Below are 18,184 nucleotides of genomic sequence, written 5' to 3' on the forward strand. Positions count from 1 at the left end.
TCCTCTCTCTGTATGTATATTTCCTATGGGTTTCTATCTCTCTATGTGTAATCAGGATGGAATATCTATATTGGTATCTATCTGGGTATGTCTTACACCAAAAAACGTCAAGGACGTTATAGCTTTCTTCGGTTTCGTCTATTTCTATCGATGATTCTTAATAGGATACAGCAAGACCGCCAATCCTTTGACAAACCTCACGGTCAAGGAAATATAGTTCGCGTGGAATGAACCCCAAGAAAAAGCATTTCGCCAAATCATCGACGCCGTCCTCAGCGAGCCAGTCCTCCGGATGATAGACCCCGAAAAACCCATGGAAGTCGAGACAGACGCCTCCGACTTCGCCATTGGAGGACAGTTAGGCCAGAGGACGACCAAGGACGATTGCACCCAGTAGCATTCTTCTCGAAAAAGCTACACGGACCAGAGCTCAACTATCAGATACACGACAAAGAACTCATGGCAATCATCGAAGCCTTCAAAGAATGGAGAACGTATCTCTCCGGAGCACGACACGAAGTCAAGGTCTACACTGACCACAAGAATCTTGCACACTTCACAACGAACAAAGACCTCAACAAACGACAGATTAGATGGGCGGAATTCCTCTCGGAATTCAACTTCACCATCATCTACCGCAAAGGATCTGAGAATGGCAGGGCAGATATCTTGAGCAGACGCTCAGACCACGAACAAACCACACCCCCAAACAATAACGCAATCCTCGCAAGCGACAAAGAAGGAAATCTAATCCCGTACCACCGTACCTTGGCGGTCACCACACGAATAAAACCCGCCAAGCCACCCAAGAGCACCACAGAGCTCATCGAACAAGTCCACGGGGCCAAGGCCCACGGACACCAAGGAGTAGCGAAAACATTCGCCCGACTCAGAAAACATCACGACTTCAAAGGAACCAGACAGGACGTCACAGCAGTGATCCGCAACTGCAACCTCTGCAAGAAAAGCAAGGCAGAGAGACACAGGCCCTATGGAGAACTCAAAGCACTACCAGTACCAACCGCAGCCTGGGAGTCAGTCTCACTGGACTTCATCACCAGCCTGCCACCATCGAAGGAACCCTTAACTGGGACCTCTTACGACAACATCCTAGTAGTCGTCGACCGACTCACCAAGTACTCCTACTTTCTCCCGTATAAAGCCACAGGAACGGCAGAAGACCTCGCCTATGTGTTCCTCAGGAACATTGTGGGACAACACGGACTCCCAAAAGAACTGGTGTCAGATAGAGACAAGCTCTTCACCAGCAACTTCTGGAAGTCACTCATCGCTCAACTTGGAGCCAAACATAAGCTATCCACGGCTTTTCACCCGCAGACAGACGGACAGACAGAAAGAACGAACCAGACTCTAGAGCAGTACCTTCGGTGTTATATCAACTACCAACAAGATGACTGGGTCACATTACTACCCATCGCACAGTTCGCATACAACAGCTCACCAAGCGAGTCAACAAAGGAATCACCCTTCTATGCCAACTACGGGTACAACCCAACAGCCTACGCGGAACGCCGCGAAGCACCGGACACGCCAAAAGCGACCAACATTGCGGTCAACATCCGCAAGATCCAGGAACAAATCAAGCTCGACCTCGAGCTCGTACGCACCAGAATGACCACGTACGCCAACAAGACAAGGATGAAGGGACCATCCTTACAGGAGGGAGATAGCGTCTACCTCATCCGCCGAAACATCAAAACCAAACGACCAAACGACAAATTGGATTTCAAGAAACTAGGACCATTTAAAATTCTCAAGAAACTCTCGGATACCAACTACCACCTCTCATTACCAGAGAACATGAAGATTCACCCCGTTTTTCACATTGCACTACTAGAGCCAGCACCACATAACGCACCACTCGAAACAAACGTGGAAGTCGAAAATACCAACGAGTATGAAGTCGAAAGAATCCTCGATCACAGAAAGATAAGCAAACAAGAAGAATACTTGATCAAATGGAAGAACTATGGGCATGAAGAAAACACATGGGAACCAGTCAAGAACCTGAACTGCCCGCAGTTGCTCCAAGAATATCATCGCCTGGCACAGGACCAAGGTCGGAAAATTCCTCCCCGAAGCCCAACGAGGACCAGTCCACGACGCCGCTAGCACCCCACTCCTGAAGGTCCTGAACCACGTTGGCCTCCTGAGCCTCGAGGCTTAGGTTGTCCCCGCCCAGAGGAAGGACGCCGTCCTCCTCATCCAACTGACGAATCCCACGAGCAAACAACTCTTCCCCACGAGCCTTCGCCGCCTTCCGCATCTTGCGAAGACGGGACAAACGACCCAAGGCCGTCGCCAACTTCGTTTGGAGCACCTCCAACTCCATTTCAGCATCCTCAATCTCAGCCTCTCGCTTCTTCTGCTCTGCAAGAGCCTTTTCCACTAGACGATCATTAGAAAACAGGACCATGACCCCACCAGGGACCAACTTACGCGCAGAAACCACGCTCACACCATCACAAGAGCGACCGCGACGGATGCACTCCCCACAGCGAGAAGAACCAGGGGCGGTCTTACAGACGAGATGTCGCTTGAAGCACCCCGTACAAGGCATCTTGATTTCGCCCTCGGAGTCAATCAAAGCAGCGAGCGCCTTTCTTTGGTCGGTTTTGGCAGACGAACGTTTTATGACACGACCTGACATTTTGTCATGGTTAGTAAGGATGACAAGAGAAGAACCACCGCAGGCGGCTGGGACTTACTACTTATGGCCGCTGGGACATCGGCCTGGAGGAGGAGCATCATGTAACAACCAAGGAAGCAGGGCGGCCGCGAATCGACGACCCCGCGATCAGGGAGCGCGATAAGATAAGAATCGGGCCCACCTGGCAAATCACGTGATGGCTCACTCAGACATAAAGGGTGAGTCGTCGGGCTCACCAAGGACGCCGCAGTGAGCCAGGGAATGGCTCACGGGATAACACACCGTGATCCTAACATCATGGATCACCAACAACTAACCAGTGAGCCATCCAACATGAGCTCACCACCTAACACAACAAGGACAGGATGGCAGGTATATAAGGACGGACATTCTGGACTTGTAGATACATTCTTTCTCACGACAGTGATCAATCTAAGTCTTACCTTGTATTCATTGTAACGAGTGCGCAACGCCTTACGACACCACATCGTCTCAGAGTCACAACCTAAGCTTCTGCAAACAGCAACCCCAACCCTCTGACAGTGTTCCCCCTTCGGAAGCTGCCAGGTCGTAACAGGTAATTAGAAGAAGGTTATAATTAACTAAGAGAAGTACTTAAATTAATCCTAATAGGAGTAAGGCGTATCTTAGAAGGTATCTATTCTTAATAGTTAAGAATATATAAATTAGATAGGAATTACTATATAAGGGGGATTTATAAGCATTATTAAAATTAAATAATTATTAAGATCTAAAAACCTGAAAAATAGGTCTAGGGGGTGCCCTCTATATATAATAGACTAACCCTTAGTAGCTATGCGTAGATAAGGCGCTTAGACTACCTCTAGACCTATAGGGGAAGTAGAGTCGGATTTAAGCTCTAGCTAATAGGGTATAAGAGAACTTAAATGCTTATTACTATAGAATGGCTCTATAGAATATTATAAAAATTATACCGTTCTATAGCTACGATTTTTCTCTATTTTATAATATATATATTATTATAGTTTAGCTTTTATTTAAACTGCTAGAGTAGTTATAAGACTCTAACCCTTATAACTCCTATACTTAGAAATAAGTCTAGTTAATACCTCTAATATATTATATTACTTGATATGAATGGAATGGAATGGAAGGGCCTGGCCTGTGGCCCTGCCGACTTGGGCACGTGGCCTGACCTGTAGGCCTATGCCTGCTAGGATATCTATATAATGCCTACGTGGCCTTCCTACCCAAATAGTGCAATTCATCTACTTTACACCTATAGAACAGCCATATAGCTTCTGTCGTGTGTTCCTGGCGTGACGCCTGCCTGGTTCCCAAGACCCGACTCTATTTCTAGCCGCAATAGAGCCATAGCCATTTCTATGCATAGCAATATAGAAATTAATATATCTTAGGTTAGCCTTTTTTAATACCTTCAACCTGTTCATATACCCCCTAATAGTCAGGACAGTTCCCAAATAGGCTAAGCGCCTATTAAGAGCGGACCCAATAGTCAGCTCAGGTCGATGCCCAATGGTCAGGTGAGTTATAGCCTCGTTCCAAAACGAAGTGTGGCCCATCGGTGAATTGAAGTCTGTTAGAGCCACCGACTTGAAAATGGCAAGGTCATCCTCGTCAAGAACCCCCATCGCTCCCCGGCGCGTGGCGATGCAATCGGACGCGCTACACTTATCCCTTCGAGTACGCATCTGGGCCAGCCAGTACCTCTACCCTGGCAGAAATCGAGGTGGATCAGGGAACATCGTCCGCCTGCCGTTTAAGAAGGTCATCAAGCTGAACACCACGCGGAATGAGGTAGAAGCAATGGAATTTGTCCTCAACCATACGTCAGTACCTTTACCCAAGCTGTACGAGGTGTATGAGCGGCCTGATGGTGCCGTCCACATTGTCATGGAAGCACTTCCAGGCAATGGTACCGACTACACGAACATGAGCCCAGAACAAGTCCAGGCGTTTGGCGATGAGCTCTCTGGCTATCTTCATCAACTGCGAAACCTCGAACCACCTGAAAAGGGCTTCGTCGGATCAGTGAATCGAGAACCCTTACTCGACCATCGGGTCGGCCATGTTCGCTTTGGCCCTTTCCATAGTGTGGACGACTTTCATTCCTATCTGCGCCTTGGCGGGCCTCTTGATACCTGGATGTACGATCTAGTGGTTAAGGCAATACATGGAAGATCAGGCACTTACGGCGTTAGATTCACTCATGCCGATCTCAACCCGAGCAACATCCAATACCACAACGGGCGGATCACGGGCATCATCGACTGGGAATTCGCAGGCTGGTACCCTGAGTACTGGGAGTACACTAAGATGTGGTTTGCCGATCGTCCCGTGTACCGAAAGTTCTTCGAGGCCATCGAAGGCAACGTGGCTATAGTGAAGTATCCCGAAGAGCTCAAAGCTGAGCAAGACATTTGGCAGCGTCTTAGTCCCTGGGCTTATGACGACTTCTTCGAACGGCAAGAGAACGCTGCCGCATTCCTCAAGTCCATAAGTGGCGCCAGGTCAGCTCGGAGAGGACACGACTAGTGCCGGTGTGAGGTTGTCTAGTGTCAGGACCGAGTCCTGAACTACTGGCAAGATGATATTCTAAGCGAAAGGGGCGGGCAATCTATTCTTATACCACGGTAGCCAAAAGAAGGTTGACATCGCCGCGTGCACCTAGAGCGAAATGGAGCTGGTTGGGTCAGCATGAAAACCACTGACTGCATGGCAAAGGCTTCGCCTCGTACTTTGTCCCAAGCGTCCTGTCCTGCTGGCTTTAGAGGAAGCCAGAGGACGTGCATAGCTCGTCAGTAAATTCTAGGACGAAGAAGGCGTTGAAATTGTCCCGATACAGACCTTGGTCTCACATGGCAAATGATTGGTGTGGTGCTGAGTCCATAGAGCATGAATGGCGTCTTCGGCGACTGAGCAGAGGAAAGTGCGACTGCGACAATAGATCTGCTGCTCTGTTAAGAGCCATGTATCTGAAAGCGGACCGTCGGAACCCAGATGTGAATGCAAGTAACAGTTACTAGATATCGTAACAGTAACTGAATGAGGATGCCCAGATGTTGAGAACGACAAGAGATTGCGTGGGCTTCCAAGACCATTGCATACCGTAGAAAGGAGGCTTGTTATTCGGCATCGAATAGAAGCGATCGTAGGTTGCGAACTCCGCCAAGTTGGCAAGATCATCAGCGCTACGGGCTTAGACCGGAGTAGATGACAGATGCCCTTCATCAGCCTCCTCCCAGATGACCTACGCAGGTTTGTGACTGGCATTAGAAATTTAATAGACAATTTGTGTGTAGCGTGCTTCACGTCTTATGTTGTCACGATTGTTGGAGCCATTATGCTTGGGCTTCAAGTTGGAATTTTTTGACAGCCATGACTGGAGTAGAAAGCTTCTTGTAAAAAGTCGGGCTTCAGTATCCGGGCGAGCACCTCCGGTACACGGAGGGGGTGGTAGCCGGACGTCAACCAGGCATATCCGAAACTTTGCCGGCGGTCGGATCGGGATCTCCACCTGTACGTGGCGAAGGTTTACGACACCCGGAAAGCCCGATCAAAATTTGTCTGCGGCAGGCGTCCATGATACGACAGCGCGAGTCAAGAAGGTTGGCTGCACGACATGTTGGATGGAACGATGAGGATATAGCTCGGTCACTCATGTCAATTTGCGCTTGACGAAGCGGCCGAATTCGTGCTTTGTACCAGAGCCCTTCAGATAAAATCATAGAACTGGAATCAGAATCATTCTTTGAAGGAAGGCTTGTTGTCGGTTTGGAGACTTGCCGGTATGAGTCTTATGCATGGTGTTTCAAGATGACAACCGTAAGTGGCGATGAACACGGACATGAGGACCAATACCAATCGTTACGGATCGCGACGGAAGGCAAGTTGTCATTCATGGCTGTAGTCAGGCAACGGGACCCTTGATGTTCTTCCAGGATCTGTGATTACCTTGTAGGGGTTGACGAACCGAATCTGACTTACAGGGCCTAGAAGCTCCTGCCCACCTTCTAAAGGCGTTCCATTGTAGCCTAGGATTGCCTTGACTTCCAGGGGGACCCTTGGCAGGCTATGCTCCGCCTGCAAAGAGGTGATGCACGTGAATCGCAGTCATGTGTGCAGAAGCTCATCATGCATGCTAGAAAGACCTCTCATCATCGAGAGCATGTTCGATATGCAGCCGATGAGAACGGAGGTCTACATGTGGTTCAAGTCAGCGTTGTTTCGGTCAGCGAAATTACGAGCATGATGATGCCCTGGCGCCGATTCGCCCGTGTCAATCAAAGGGCGAAGGCGCTTTACCGAGAGCGGTGATTCGATGGGTAGGTTGCCGCGGCTCGCTGGCTATTTTCGGACCATGATGAAGAGGCGCGGGGTATCAGCGATCAGCGGTCAGCCAACGAATCGACACGAGTTAGTAAAGGGCGCAGGAGTTTGCCCCCCGTAGTATTAGTGGGAAGGGTCTGCCCACGTCAAGTCAGGTGTAAGCGTGGTTGTGGTGAATGTAATTCCCTCGCCTGCAGTTAAGTTTGTGCTGGAGGCTCGGTCGTCGGGCGCGACCCCTTGGAAGCACGACGCGTATCGCCTTGTATTCGCCCAAGCCAATGTTAACTGTTGGTCGGCTGAGCTTGTCTGGTGGTGCCCATTTGGGATGTCCGATCAGCCCACACCGAGCGTTGCGTTTCGACCTTTATCGATACCTATTGCGTCACCAGCTCGTAAGACGGAAGGTTGGATGTTGAACGTGGGCCCAGCTCGCTCGCTTGGTCTGCCTGTTGATGGCTGCTGAGTTTGGCGCTGCCTCCCAAGCCAGCGTGTAGGTCGATGATGGGCTGGAACCGGCGACTTGCTGATCATCGCCTCGTCCGTCACTCCCATTTGGGACAGGTTTGTGCATCAGACCTCATCAGAGGTTCAGGATATACCCGTCGCATTGTGAGAGGCATTGTGATGAGTGACGTCGCAACGGCCGGAGATATTGATCGGGGCCGCAGATTGCGTACAGTCGGCCCCTGTTCCATCAATCATAGTCTCCAGCCAGACGTGGGGCCTTGTATGGGGTTGCTCTCAATCTCCCAGGTCTGGTATTGATAGAGGGGCTGCCTTCGTTGAGGGGTTGAAGATGCAGACTGACTGCTGGACAAATCTCAGAAGGGGCTGATCCAATCCGTCGAAACGGTGAAAGTGAAGTCACCATACGATGGACCATTGGTAGATATGGGCGGAGGCCTCGTGACCGATACAGGCTCGGTTCGTGCGGCATATCAGCTACCTGCTTTTCAGGCGGCCAGGTTTGCCTTGACCTGCCTCACCTTCTGCCTTGGGGCTAGCTGGGTAGGTGACAACCTAAGGCGGGTAGCTAGCTTACCTTATTATTAGCGGTGTAGGGTGAGGGATCGGAGCTCGGAGGGAGCTCGGTTGCATCTGGTCTTTTCCGCGAGGGATGAGGCAGGAAAGCATCGCAGAAGGGGGAAATGATGGGATGCAAGTTGCCGAGCTTCGTGTTGTACCGACGGGCGGACTGGGCTGAAGTCTTGAATCATGAGTTGGGAGAAGCTTGGGTCATTGATTGTGTTGTGTTTCGAAGCAGGGCGGCCAGTCTCATGTCACTTGCCCCAACAGTGGGTGGACCGCGGAAGTACCTGCCTGGCTCTCCTCCCATGGGCCCTGAAGCGGTGATGAGGGGAGGGAGGAGCTACAGACAGACGGGGAAGGATGTCCCGGCTGTTTGGTCAGGTGCGCACGCGACTGCCTCAAACGCCAGACAGGCAGACCGCTGTCAGCATCAATCAAAGGCGACTGGTATGACAAGGCCCATGGGAAAAACTCCTCCATCTAACGACGACGACGACGACGACGACGACGAGACTGAGATCAAAATGACGATCGCGATCTAGTTAGTCCAATGGCACATGCCCGCCGGCCGGTAAGCAAAGCAGGGAGGGCATGACAAGTCTCGGTTTAGGTGTTAAGCGGTCCCTCTCTCCGACCAAGTTTCGGGCATGCCTAAAAGTGCTGACCCTCTGAAGAGCCTCGCCGCCTGGCGGCGGCGAAGGCCCGCGTACCATGCCAACAGTGGCCCCTCTTCGCCTGGGTCTCGGTGGATTCTGAGTCGTCACGGTGATCCCAGCACCGTGAGCCAAACAGGGGTCTTGATGGTTTCTTGAATGGCCCCTCGAGCATCTAACAGCCTTTCACATGTATGTATCGTGGAAAATGGGTTCTCCATTGATGCCGTGAGCCAAGCCGGGAGGGCTTGTTTCCTCGTTCAGGCATCTGCGACACCGTCTGACAGAGCGTAAATTGAAAAGCAAAGCGGCCTCTTTCCCGGCATTGCAATTGGCATTGGGCATTGGGCATTGGGCATTGTAAAATGATTCCAGCACGATCCTGCAAGCCTGGGTTCGCATAGGCGGTGTGGCCAAAGCACCTGTCCCGGTCCAATTCCTTTCCGTCCGTGGCACGAGTCGAGACAGAACCCAGCAGATGCAGGAAGCGCCTGGTTCGGTGTGTCTTAAACAGTACGTACCCCTTGAGCTGGACTCCACATTGGGCTGCTGCACGGTGGCCAAGGGCGCCAAGGCCAAGACAACTTGGGACCCAAGCCGAAAACCGCCCCCCCCCCCCCCCCCCTAAAACTGTTCCAGTGGGGAGCAAGGAGCGAGGAGCGCGGAAGGGGGTAATCAATGAGCGCCGCGGAAGACAGACTGGTAGAGGTGGCCGGACAGCAGCCAGCCAGCCAGTGAGCCAGTGAGCCAAGCCAAGCAAAGCAAGCAAGGCGGCCAGCAGTGACTTTGTCAGGTACAGCACAAGGCGTCTAGAGCAGGGCCCCGGTCTAGGTACAAGCTCTTCACCCTGTCCCTCCCTCTCCTCGTCCTCCATCCAGCGGCCACCAGCAGCCCATAGGGGTACCTTCCTTAGGTAGGTAGCCAGTCCAGCCCAGCCCAGCCCAGGCAGTAAGTCCACTGAGCCGACCTCACCACCAACTCTGCGTCCCACCCTCGCCTCCATTCCGAATCGCCTGTCCTCGCCTCTTTCCTCCCCATTTCTCCTTCCTGCACATCACAACCTCCACGCCACAATCCCCTCAGGCCTCCAAGGTACGATTACCCCCCTTCTGACCCCAGCAGGCCCTTCTCGATTATTTTGTATTCGATCTTCTCGACTTGCAACCCACCCATCGTTTCTCCTCTCAACAAGGGCTGACCCTTCAACAGCCCGTCCAACCACCCACCTTCGGTCGGCATCCCTTCGGTTTCGTCTTGACGAACCGTGAAATTCGCGTCTCCCGATACCTGCAACGCGATAAAATCCAACCAGCAGCAGGTAAGTTGGCTTCTTTCTACGCCCAGAGAACCCTTCGCCTCGCCCCTCTTCCTCCAGATCCCCAATCTGCCTGCGTTGGTCTGTTAATCACGCGAGGCCATGGCCCACAACCCACACACCCGACGACTTTGGACTGGGCCGAGAGAGCTGGGAGGGCCCTTGACGAGCAACTATCGAGACTCGCTCCTCCTGCTTGGACGAAACCGCAACCTGCTCGATTCCCACCCTCCCTTTCAGACCGTTCATTTTGTCTCCCAACATTCGCCCACCCGAGATTCCCACAAAACATCAAGCCTTGCCTAATCTAAGCTAATCTGTCCGTTGAGCAGCAACCAAGCTGTGCTGTCCAAGTCATACCGGACCCAACACAACCTCCCAAATCCCGGCCTCCTTCCTCGCGGAACGGAAGCACCACTTCACACCGGCAGCATGACGACCATGGTACGGCCCCTTGCCCCCCAGGTGGATTGCCCTTCCTTCCAAACGATATCATCGATCGAGTCGTTCCCGACCTTACTAACCTGTTACCACGACAGGATCTGCGAGTCGGAAACAAGTACCGTATCGGTCGTAAGATCGGTTCCGGTTCCTTTGGCGACATTTACCTGGGCACCAATATCATTTCTGGCGAGGAGATCGCCATCAAGCTCGAGAGCGTCAAGGCCAAGCACCCTCAGCTCGAATATGAGGCCCGCGTCTATAAGTCCCTGGCTGGCGGTGTCGGCATTCCCTTCGTCCGCTGGTTCGGTACTGAGTGCGACTACAATGCCATGGTTCTCGACCTGCTTGGCCCTTCCCTCGAGGATCTCTTCAACTTCTGCAACCGCAAGTTCTCCCTGAAGACGGTTCTCCTCCTCGCCGACCAGCTCATCTCCCGCATCGAATACATCCACGCCAAGTCGTTCATCCACCGTGATATCAAGCCCGACAACTTCCTCATGGGTATCGGCAAGCGTGGTAACCAGGTCAATGTGATCGATTTTGGTCTGGCCAAGAAGTATCGCGACCCTAAGACTCACTTCCACATTCCTTACAGAGAGAACAAGAACCTGACGGGCACTGCCCGTTATGCCTCTATTAACACCCATCTTGGTGTCGGTCAGTTTTTGGAGCCCCTGCCCACGACATGCCCTCGCATCACGCCCATCGTGACCTGCTCACTGACTTGTGTCTCATAGAACAATCCCGACGTGACGATATGGAGTCGCTTGGATATGTGATGCTCTACTTCTGCCGTGGCTCCCTGCCCTGGCAGGGTCTCAAGGCTGCCACTAAGAAGCAGAAGTACGACCGTATTATGGAGAAGAAGATGACCACCCCCACAGAGGTCCTCTGCCGCGGCTTCCCTAATGAGTTTGCGATCTACCTGAACTACACTCGCTCCCTCCGATTCGATGATAAGCCCGACTACAGCTACCTTCGCAAGATCTTCCGTGATCTTTTCGTTCGCGAGGGATTCCAGTATGATTACGTCTTCGACTGGACTGTCTACAAGTACCAGAAGAACGCCCAGGCTATTGCCCAGGCTGCAGGAAATCAGGAAGAGGACGACAAGGCCCGGGCTACTCGTGCCACGGCCGGAACTGCTGGTCAGCCGAACCTCCCTCAAGGTGCCGGAGTGAAGCCTAACGCCATTTCCAGCTCGCGCCGCAAAATGATTGAACAAGATGCTGGTGCCCGTGCGCACACGCTTGACACCAGCCCTGCCATTGGCGGAAGCGACAGAACGTGAGTGCACCCGCGTAAGAAATGTACACGATGGATGATTCAGGTTCCTAACCGTTTGGCCTACTAGGTTGAGGTCAGCCTCCAAGGGTGCTGGTGCCGGGTATGGCGCCCATCGCGCGAGATGATCAGCAGCAGTTGACAGCACTTCTAAACTCAAATCCCCCCCACCCCTTCCCCTCTTTCTGGAGTACGACCAGACTGAGTCTATGGACCGTCTTATTCGTGGCAGCAGAGGCGAGCGTTGCTCCGCTGGTTGGACACATCATTTATCCACCATGCGGTCTCGAGAGCACGCTTTGTCTTTCGATCTCCTCGCCTCGCCCACTTGCAACGGTCACGTCTCCTTCTGTTCACGCTTTCAACATGGTTCTTCGACAGTGCGGTATTGATATTTTGATGCTATGGCTCGGGACCCCCAAGTTCAGATGATTCCTCTTCGGTTGTGGACTACATCCGCATCGATGACGAATTGTTGACTACATGGGATGGTTCTGAACGGCATGTCCGGTGTCTCGATCCGTCGGGGCATCGTTATTGAGATCAGCTCATATCAACGCAGACTGCACAGGGCCCCGCGCTACGAAACCGTTTGTCGTCCTGTGTCACTCGCAAACGTCTATTCCGAAATTCGACAACCTCTCTTCGGATCCGACGGCGTGGTCGGTGCGTTGTTGGGGCTGTCCCAACTACACTTTCCTAGCATTGTCTTTTTCTTTTCTAATGGGTATGCGATTGATGATTGGCCTTTTCCTATCGTGGTCTTAGCATGGCATTTGTCGCGCTGCGGGTGGATTCTGGGGAGGCAACACCACGTTCGACGGGGGAAGGCCAGGTCACAGCGACTGTCACGGAATACTGACGTCCAATTTGGGAGAGGCAAAGCATTTAGCCTCGATTGCGTGAACAACCATCAGCATTCATGATCCCCGGTTGGCAAATGGGCTTCTACCCCACCCAGCAGAAGACATCAGGGATACGGCGGCAACTGGGCATAGGCGGCCATATCACATGGCCCATCTCCCTGTGTGTGTTGGTGGCCTGTCAAACAAACTCGATTGTCTACGGGGCCTGGGTTGGAATGTGACTGCGCCAGGGTTGCAGGGCCAAACGTGCGAAGCCAAACGGCCCTTAACGCCAGCGTCCTGGCCAACGCAACGAGCACCCAACACCATGTTCTGGCCTGCCGACGATATCATCTCCGGACTCTGGTCAACGTCAGGATGGCGGTGGTGTTCTTCCGATGCTTTTCGCTCCTGTCGCGCGGACGAAAGGATCGCGGGTCGAAGGCCTTAGGTACACACGAGATAGCTTTTCCTCAAAATCAAATTGTTTCCCACTACGAGTACTTTGCATATGTTTCTTGTGGACGGCACTGCAGTGATGATGTGGGAGGAGCTGACAGTGTGTTGATTCAAGTCTTGGACAAACTTGAGGCCACTTTGGGCGCAGCAGCAGCAAGGCCGGCACATGTGAGACAAGGCGTCCAGCTTGGACGAGGGTAAACACCTACTATTGAGAGCTAATGGCAGAGAGGCTGGCGTGGCAGAGCATCCGTGATGCCTGTCAGGAGGCTGTACACGCAGCTGGGCAAGGTCAGCTGCCGAACGGGGGTTAGACTTGGCCGGGGTTTCTGGGGTCTGCATGGGATGGGACGGAAGCCTGGACAGAGGGCACTGCCATGACGGCCACGATGAGGGTGGATGTGAGGAGGGTGGAGAGACATAAATACATGTAAAAGCAGGGAGCCGCTCTCTGCTGGGCGAACCACCGAATCATCGTTTCGACAGATGTCATTCAGTATTTCCTTGCCTTAGGTTCCTAGTCCCTGGGCTGGGATACCTGTGTGAGTACCTACATCGGATAATTGCCGGCAAGGCGGCACGAGGCTGTGCAACCAACCCAACCAGCAAGCAACACCTAACCCAGCATTCGGCCACACCAACAGCAACAGCCCCCTCCCCAAGTTCTAGACCCCGGCCAAGGGAATGCTGGGCAACCCCAACCCTGGACTTGGATTCGGAATCTAGACGTCAGTGCTTTGACTTTCGGCCATGGCCATTGCCAACCCCTCCGTCACACCCATCGCCATCAAGATGGCACCCTCGACGCTTGACCTCTTCGTCCTCACCTTCAACTGCGCCAAGCGACTCATCAATGCCGCTGTCTTTGCTTCGCACCTGCAGGCTGCCTTTAAGCAGAATGCGACAGCTCTGCCAGAGGTAGTCGTTTTGTACGTCCCACAGCTTGCTTCTTGTTTTCCTTCTTCTTGGCCTCTGTTCTCCAGGGGGTATTCCCTTTTGAAAAGCGGGGGTAGCGTGGCAAGACAGAGACATGGACTGACCAGCTACCTTACCGACCAATAGTTCCCTGCAAGAAGTCTCCCCTCTCGCCAGTGCCTTCATCGGCGGCTCCTTCATCAGCCCTTACCTCCTCGCCTTCGAAGAGGCCCTCAACCTAGCCGCCGCCGCCGCCGCCGCACAAGACGCGAACACAAATGGCCGCGACGAGACAGTGACCGTCGCACCGACGGCGAGTACCGGTCCTGTACGGCCGTATACCCTCGTTCGGGCACGCAACGTCGGCATGACGGCCATCATGCTCTTCGCACGCGACCCGGCAGCGCTGCGAGACATCCAGGAGGCCGAGGTCGGGTTCGGAGCCAACAACATGGGCAACAAGGGCGCCGTCGCACTGCGCGCGACGTTTGGACGCGGCGAGGACGAGACGGAGGTGACGTTTGTGGCAACGCACCTTGCAGCTATGGAGTGGAACCTACGCAAGAGGAACGAAAATTGGGGGTCCATCATGCAGGGACTCGCGTTTGAGGACCCAAAGGCTGTGGTGCGGGAGTCCCCAGCACTGACGGCGGCCGCAGGCGAGGAAGCTGCTGCAGACAACGAGCGCTCGAGGTTGCTGGCCGCCGAAGAAGACGATGCCCAGAGCAAGGCGCAGCAGGCGCGCTTACAGGACCTGTCCGTCTTCAGGCCGAGCGCGCACCTGTTTGTCGCGGGAGACCTGAACTACCGCATCTCGGCGGAGAGCCCGCCGCCCAAGGCGCCGTTCCCGAGCCTCGACGACGCGAGCGAGCACCACTACCCGCGCTTCTTCGAGACGGATCAGCTGACGGCCGAGCGCGAGGCCGGCAGGACGTTGCACGGCATGAGCGAGGCCGAGGTGCGGTTCCCGCCCACGTACAAGTATCGCGTGCTCGACGGCGAGGACGACAAGGGTGGGGTCAACTGGGAATTCGCGTCGCACCGCTGGCCGTCGTGGACGGATCGCGTGCTGTACCTGGACGTGCCAGGGGCAAACGAGGGCGTCGCCTCTGCGGCGCGCATCGACGTGAGGGCCTACGACGCGCTGCCCGTGCTGCGCACCTCGGACCACAGGCCCGTGTTCTTGCGTGTCGACGTGCCGATGCTGTCGCCGGCCCAGATGAGAGAGGCCTTGGCTGCGGCTGTCGCTTCGGCTGGGGGCACGGACGATCCGAGGGCGAAGCCGCCCGTCGACGTCGACGTCGACACGTGGGCCGCACGCGCGGCGGCGCGGCGGAGTGAGAAGTGGGCTGGTTCGACCATGTATTTGTGGACGACGAGGGCCGGGGCGTATGCCATCGCTGGTCTGCTCGGTCTCGGCATCCTGGGGTATCTATGGGTCGGGCGCTCGCAGACGTCTTCTGCTGCTTGAGCCATGCATGATGGAGCGGCGTGCATTCTGGCATGGTAAAGCATGGCATGGCTTTGCGGTTTTCTTTCTTGGTATTTTCCAATTTGCTCCGGGCTCATACCTGCAGGTATAGAGGATAGAGGAGGAGTTCTATAAGCGACTTGATTTGAGCGTGCCCTGCAATTTTCATGGTCCCATGCTCCTCTCATCGCTGACTGAATCTGTCCGAGTCGCAGTGGAGTTCGGCGACGTCGTCCATCATACGATGCCTATGACCTGTCGTCCACTTCAGGTTGAGGATCGTCCGACTCCTCCACGCAATCCCCCGGAACTCCTCCCAGTCACGCTACGTCTGCCATTCACAAGAACTCGGTACATCACCCCTCAGAGCCAGTGCCCTTCCAAGCTACAGGATCGTTGTTCTTACATGCGCTGCGTCGGCGGGCTAACAGCAGATCGACACTCGGATTTCCACTTGGCGCCCTTGGTGTGAAGATTCTCCATGGAAAATCAAGCAGCTAACACCCCGAGAAAGCGACTTAGACACAAACCACGTGCGGAGCATTCCGCGCTTCCCCAGTCCGTTGGGTCATGATCGTGGTCCCCGGTTGGAATACTGCGGGGGATCGCCAATAGCACACCCTGTTTTCTCGCGATGCCATTACGACGGAGCCCTGGATTCCACATTAAACTCGGGCCGATTCTTCTGTTCGACAAGAGGGTCCAGTTCATCAACTGAATGTTGCTTTGCCGATGAGCGCTCGTGTAGGGAGCGAACCCGAGGCACCATCATTGCCTTTGGAGTCCTACTGCTGAACCACGACGACATCTGCCTATATAAAGCTGAGCTAGCCAGCACCTGATCGCGAGGACATGCCTCTGCGTGTTTGACATCTTCACATGGTCAACTTGAAGAATAGTCTCTGTGCTCTGCTACCATGTTCATCAAGGCGCAACTCGTTTTGGCCACGCTAGGAGCTGCCCAGCAGGTCTACCTCGACGCCGAGGGCCCAACACCACGACCACAGTGCAAGGCGACGAGGACTCGCGAGCCTGAATACAGCTTTACGCCTTTCAGCCACACTCTGACTGACACTGTGAGGTATGCGACGTCAGTGCCGCCGGCCACAACGACCGAGACGTACGCAGAGCCGTCTGAGTCGCTGACCAGCCTCGTCACGTCCCTCTCTTACACAACATGGGGCAAATGGGATCCTCGAGATAAGTCTACGGCCACTGCTGACGACTCGTCTGGAGCACGTGGCGCCGGCCCGTTGTCATCACCGAGTTTGGCTTCCCCGTCTTTGCCGAGACGGACAAGGTCGCGCTCGCGGACCAGCTGTTCGACACGCCGCGGAGCAACTACGACCTCAGCTACCTGACCGAGGTGCTCAAGGCCATTTGGGAGCACGGCGTGGATGTCGCGGGGGCGTATGCCTGGTCTTTTGCGGACAACTGGTGAGCGACTCCCTTTCTTGCCTTTTTTTTTCCTTTTTCTTTTTCTTTTTTTTTCTTTTTTTGGTTTCCCTCTTCTGTGTGCTTCTGTCATCATGCGCTGACGATGGGCGTGCAGGGAGTTTGGTGACGGGGCGTCGAATGTCGACATCCAGACTGTCAATAGGACTTCGCAGGTGAGGAACTACAAGAAGAGTTTCTTTGATCTCGTCGACTTTGTCAAGGCGCGCGGGGGGTAGCACGATGAAGACGGGAGACCGGGCTGTCGTGTGACGGCAGCATGGCTCTCGTGTGGCTGTAGCATGGAGCTATATGTTTTGCGCTGGCAGTTGAATATGGCCCTGAAACTTTGTTGTGAGATGAGCAATTGCAGGAGTTGCGTTTAGTGTTTTGTTGAGATGGCTGAGAGTTAGGAAGTTTGGCTGCTGTGGTGGTATTCAACAGAAGTACGCCTGTAGAGGAGCATGTGAGGATTTTAGCTGCAGCAAGTCAGTTGCGTTGGCACTGAGCCTCAACATGCTATTGCATGATTTGACGTTCACTCATCCTTGTGGAAAGCGTCAGCTATTGTTCAGAACAGGCCGCATCATTTATCGCATACGCCTTGTAATCCAACACGGACTAAAGGCTCACCACTCGATATGTATTGTATTTCACGAATTGCCCCTATTCGGCCTGACGAGAGAAACGCCCGGGTCATCTGGTGGTAAAGCAGCACTCAGGCTCTGTCAAGCGGTTTGCAATAAATGAGAGGGCATTGAATCAATTCATCGGCTAACGCGCTCTGGATGGGCTTCAAGCTCTACCCAGGCCTCCACGGCTAGGCCCTGGGCAAAAGGGGTCTTGGGCAGCTACGGTTTTCTAGTCTCTAAGGGGTCATTAAAGAGGCTTCGGTCGCATTGAGGATGTAATATACTGTATGGGCCAGGACTCCGTTCTGGGCAAAAAGTCGTCTTTTGTAATAGAGTTATACTATACTGATCTTCACATTGAATGGCCCCCTGATCCTAGATCCAGTAGGTGTCTCGTAGTAGTATTGTTCGGCCATTTTGGGTAGAGGGTCTGGGTGAATGATTTGGTACACCTGATTTTTTTCTCAACCACTTGTCTGTTCCGACATTTACCACGACCAAAAAGACGACCTGGAAGAGCTTCATGAGATCGCAAACACGTACTCCAAAACGGGATTGGTTCTTCACAACTAGTACAAGCCGGTGTACGCGACGGTCAGCATGAACCGGTGAGCTGGCCGTCAAATGACATGTGGCACTCCTTGGATAGCGCCAATGCTCTCTCGGGCCAGCCCTAAGCCAACCCCCCAGCACAGGCTGA

General features: G+C 53.7%; 4 protein-coding genes across 4 annotated transcripts; all 4 read left to right on the top strand.

Moving 5' to 3' along the window:
- The first annotated feature begins 4,255 nt into the window (after window positions 1-4,255).
- Window positions 4,256-5,310, top strand: VDAG_02637 (uncharacterized protein). The gene has a single exon (XM_009653290.1). It carries the CDS (start codon window positions 4,274-4,276, stop codon window positions 5,207-5,209), a length of 936 nt encoding a protein of 311 aa, XP_009651585.1. The 5' UTR covers window positions 4,256-4,273; the 3' UTR covers window positions 5,210-5,310.
- Window positions 5,311-9,676: 4,366 nt separating this feature from the next.
- VDAG_02638 (casein kinase I) lies at window positions 9,677-11,856 on the top strand (the record flags this gene model as incomplete). Its single annotated transcript, XM_009653291.1, has 6 exons — window positions 9,677-9,777; window positions 9,895-10,003; window positions 10,333-10,444; window positions 10,540-11,101; window positions 11,182-11,731; window positions 11,799-11,856. Exons 3-6 carry the CDS (start codon window positions 10,442-10,444, stop codon window positions 11,854-11,856), a joined length of 1,173 nt encoding a protein of 390 aa, XP_009651586.1. The 5' UTR covers window positions 9,677-9,777; window positions 9,895-10,003; window positions 10,333-10,441.
- Window positions 11,857-13,782: 1,926 nt separating this feature from the next.
- On the top strand, window positions 13,783-15,418 carry VDAG_02639 (uncharacterized protein; the record flags this gene model as incomplete). The annotated part of the gene is made up of 2 exons (XM_009653292.1): window positions 13,783-13,961; window positions 14,095-15,418. 2 exons carry the CDS (start codon window positions 13,783-13,785, stop codon window positions 15,416-15,418), a joined length of 1,503 nt encoding a protein of 500 aa, XP_009651587.1.
- Window positions 15,419-16,335: 917 nt separating this feature from the next.
- VDAG_02640 (uncharacterized protein) lies at window positions 16,336-17,091 on the top strand (the record flags this gene model as incomplete). Its single annotated transcript, XM_009653293.1, has 3 exons — window positions 16,336-16,538; window positions 16,655-16,855; window positions 16,971-17,091. 3 exons carry the CDS (start codon window positions 16,336-16,338, stop codon window positions 17,089-17,091), a joined length of 525 nt encoding a protein of 174 aa, XP_009651588.1.
- Between the last annotated feature and the right edge of the window lie 1,093 nt (window positions 17,092-18,184).

This window comes from Verticillium dahliae, genomic scaffold (genome assembly GCF_000150675.1).
Source record: "Verticillium dahliae VdLs.17 supercont1.4 genomic scaffold, whole genome shotgun sequence".
Classification (NCBI taxonomy): domain Eukaryota; kingdom Fungi; phylum Ascomycota; class Sordariomycetes; order Glomerellales; family Plectosphaerellaceae; genus Verticillium; species Verticillium dahliae.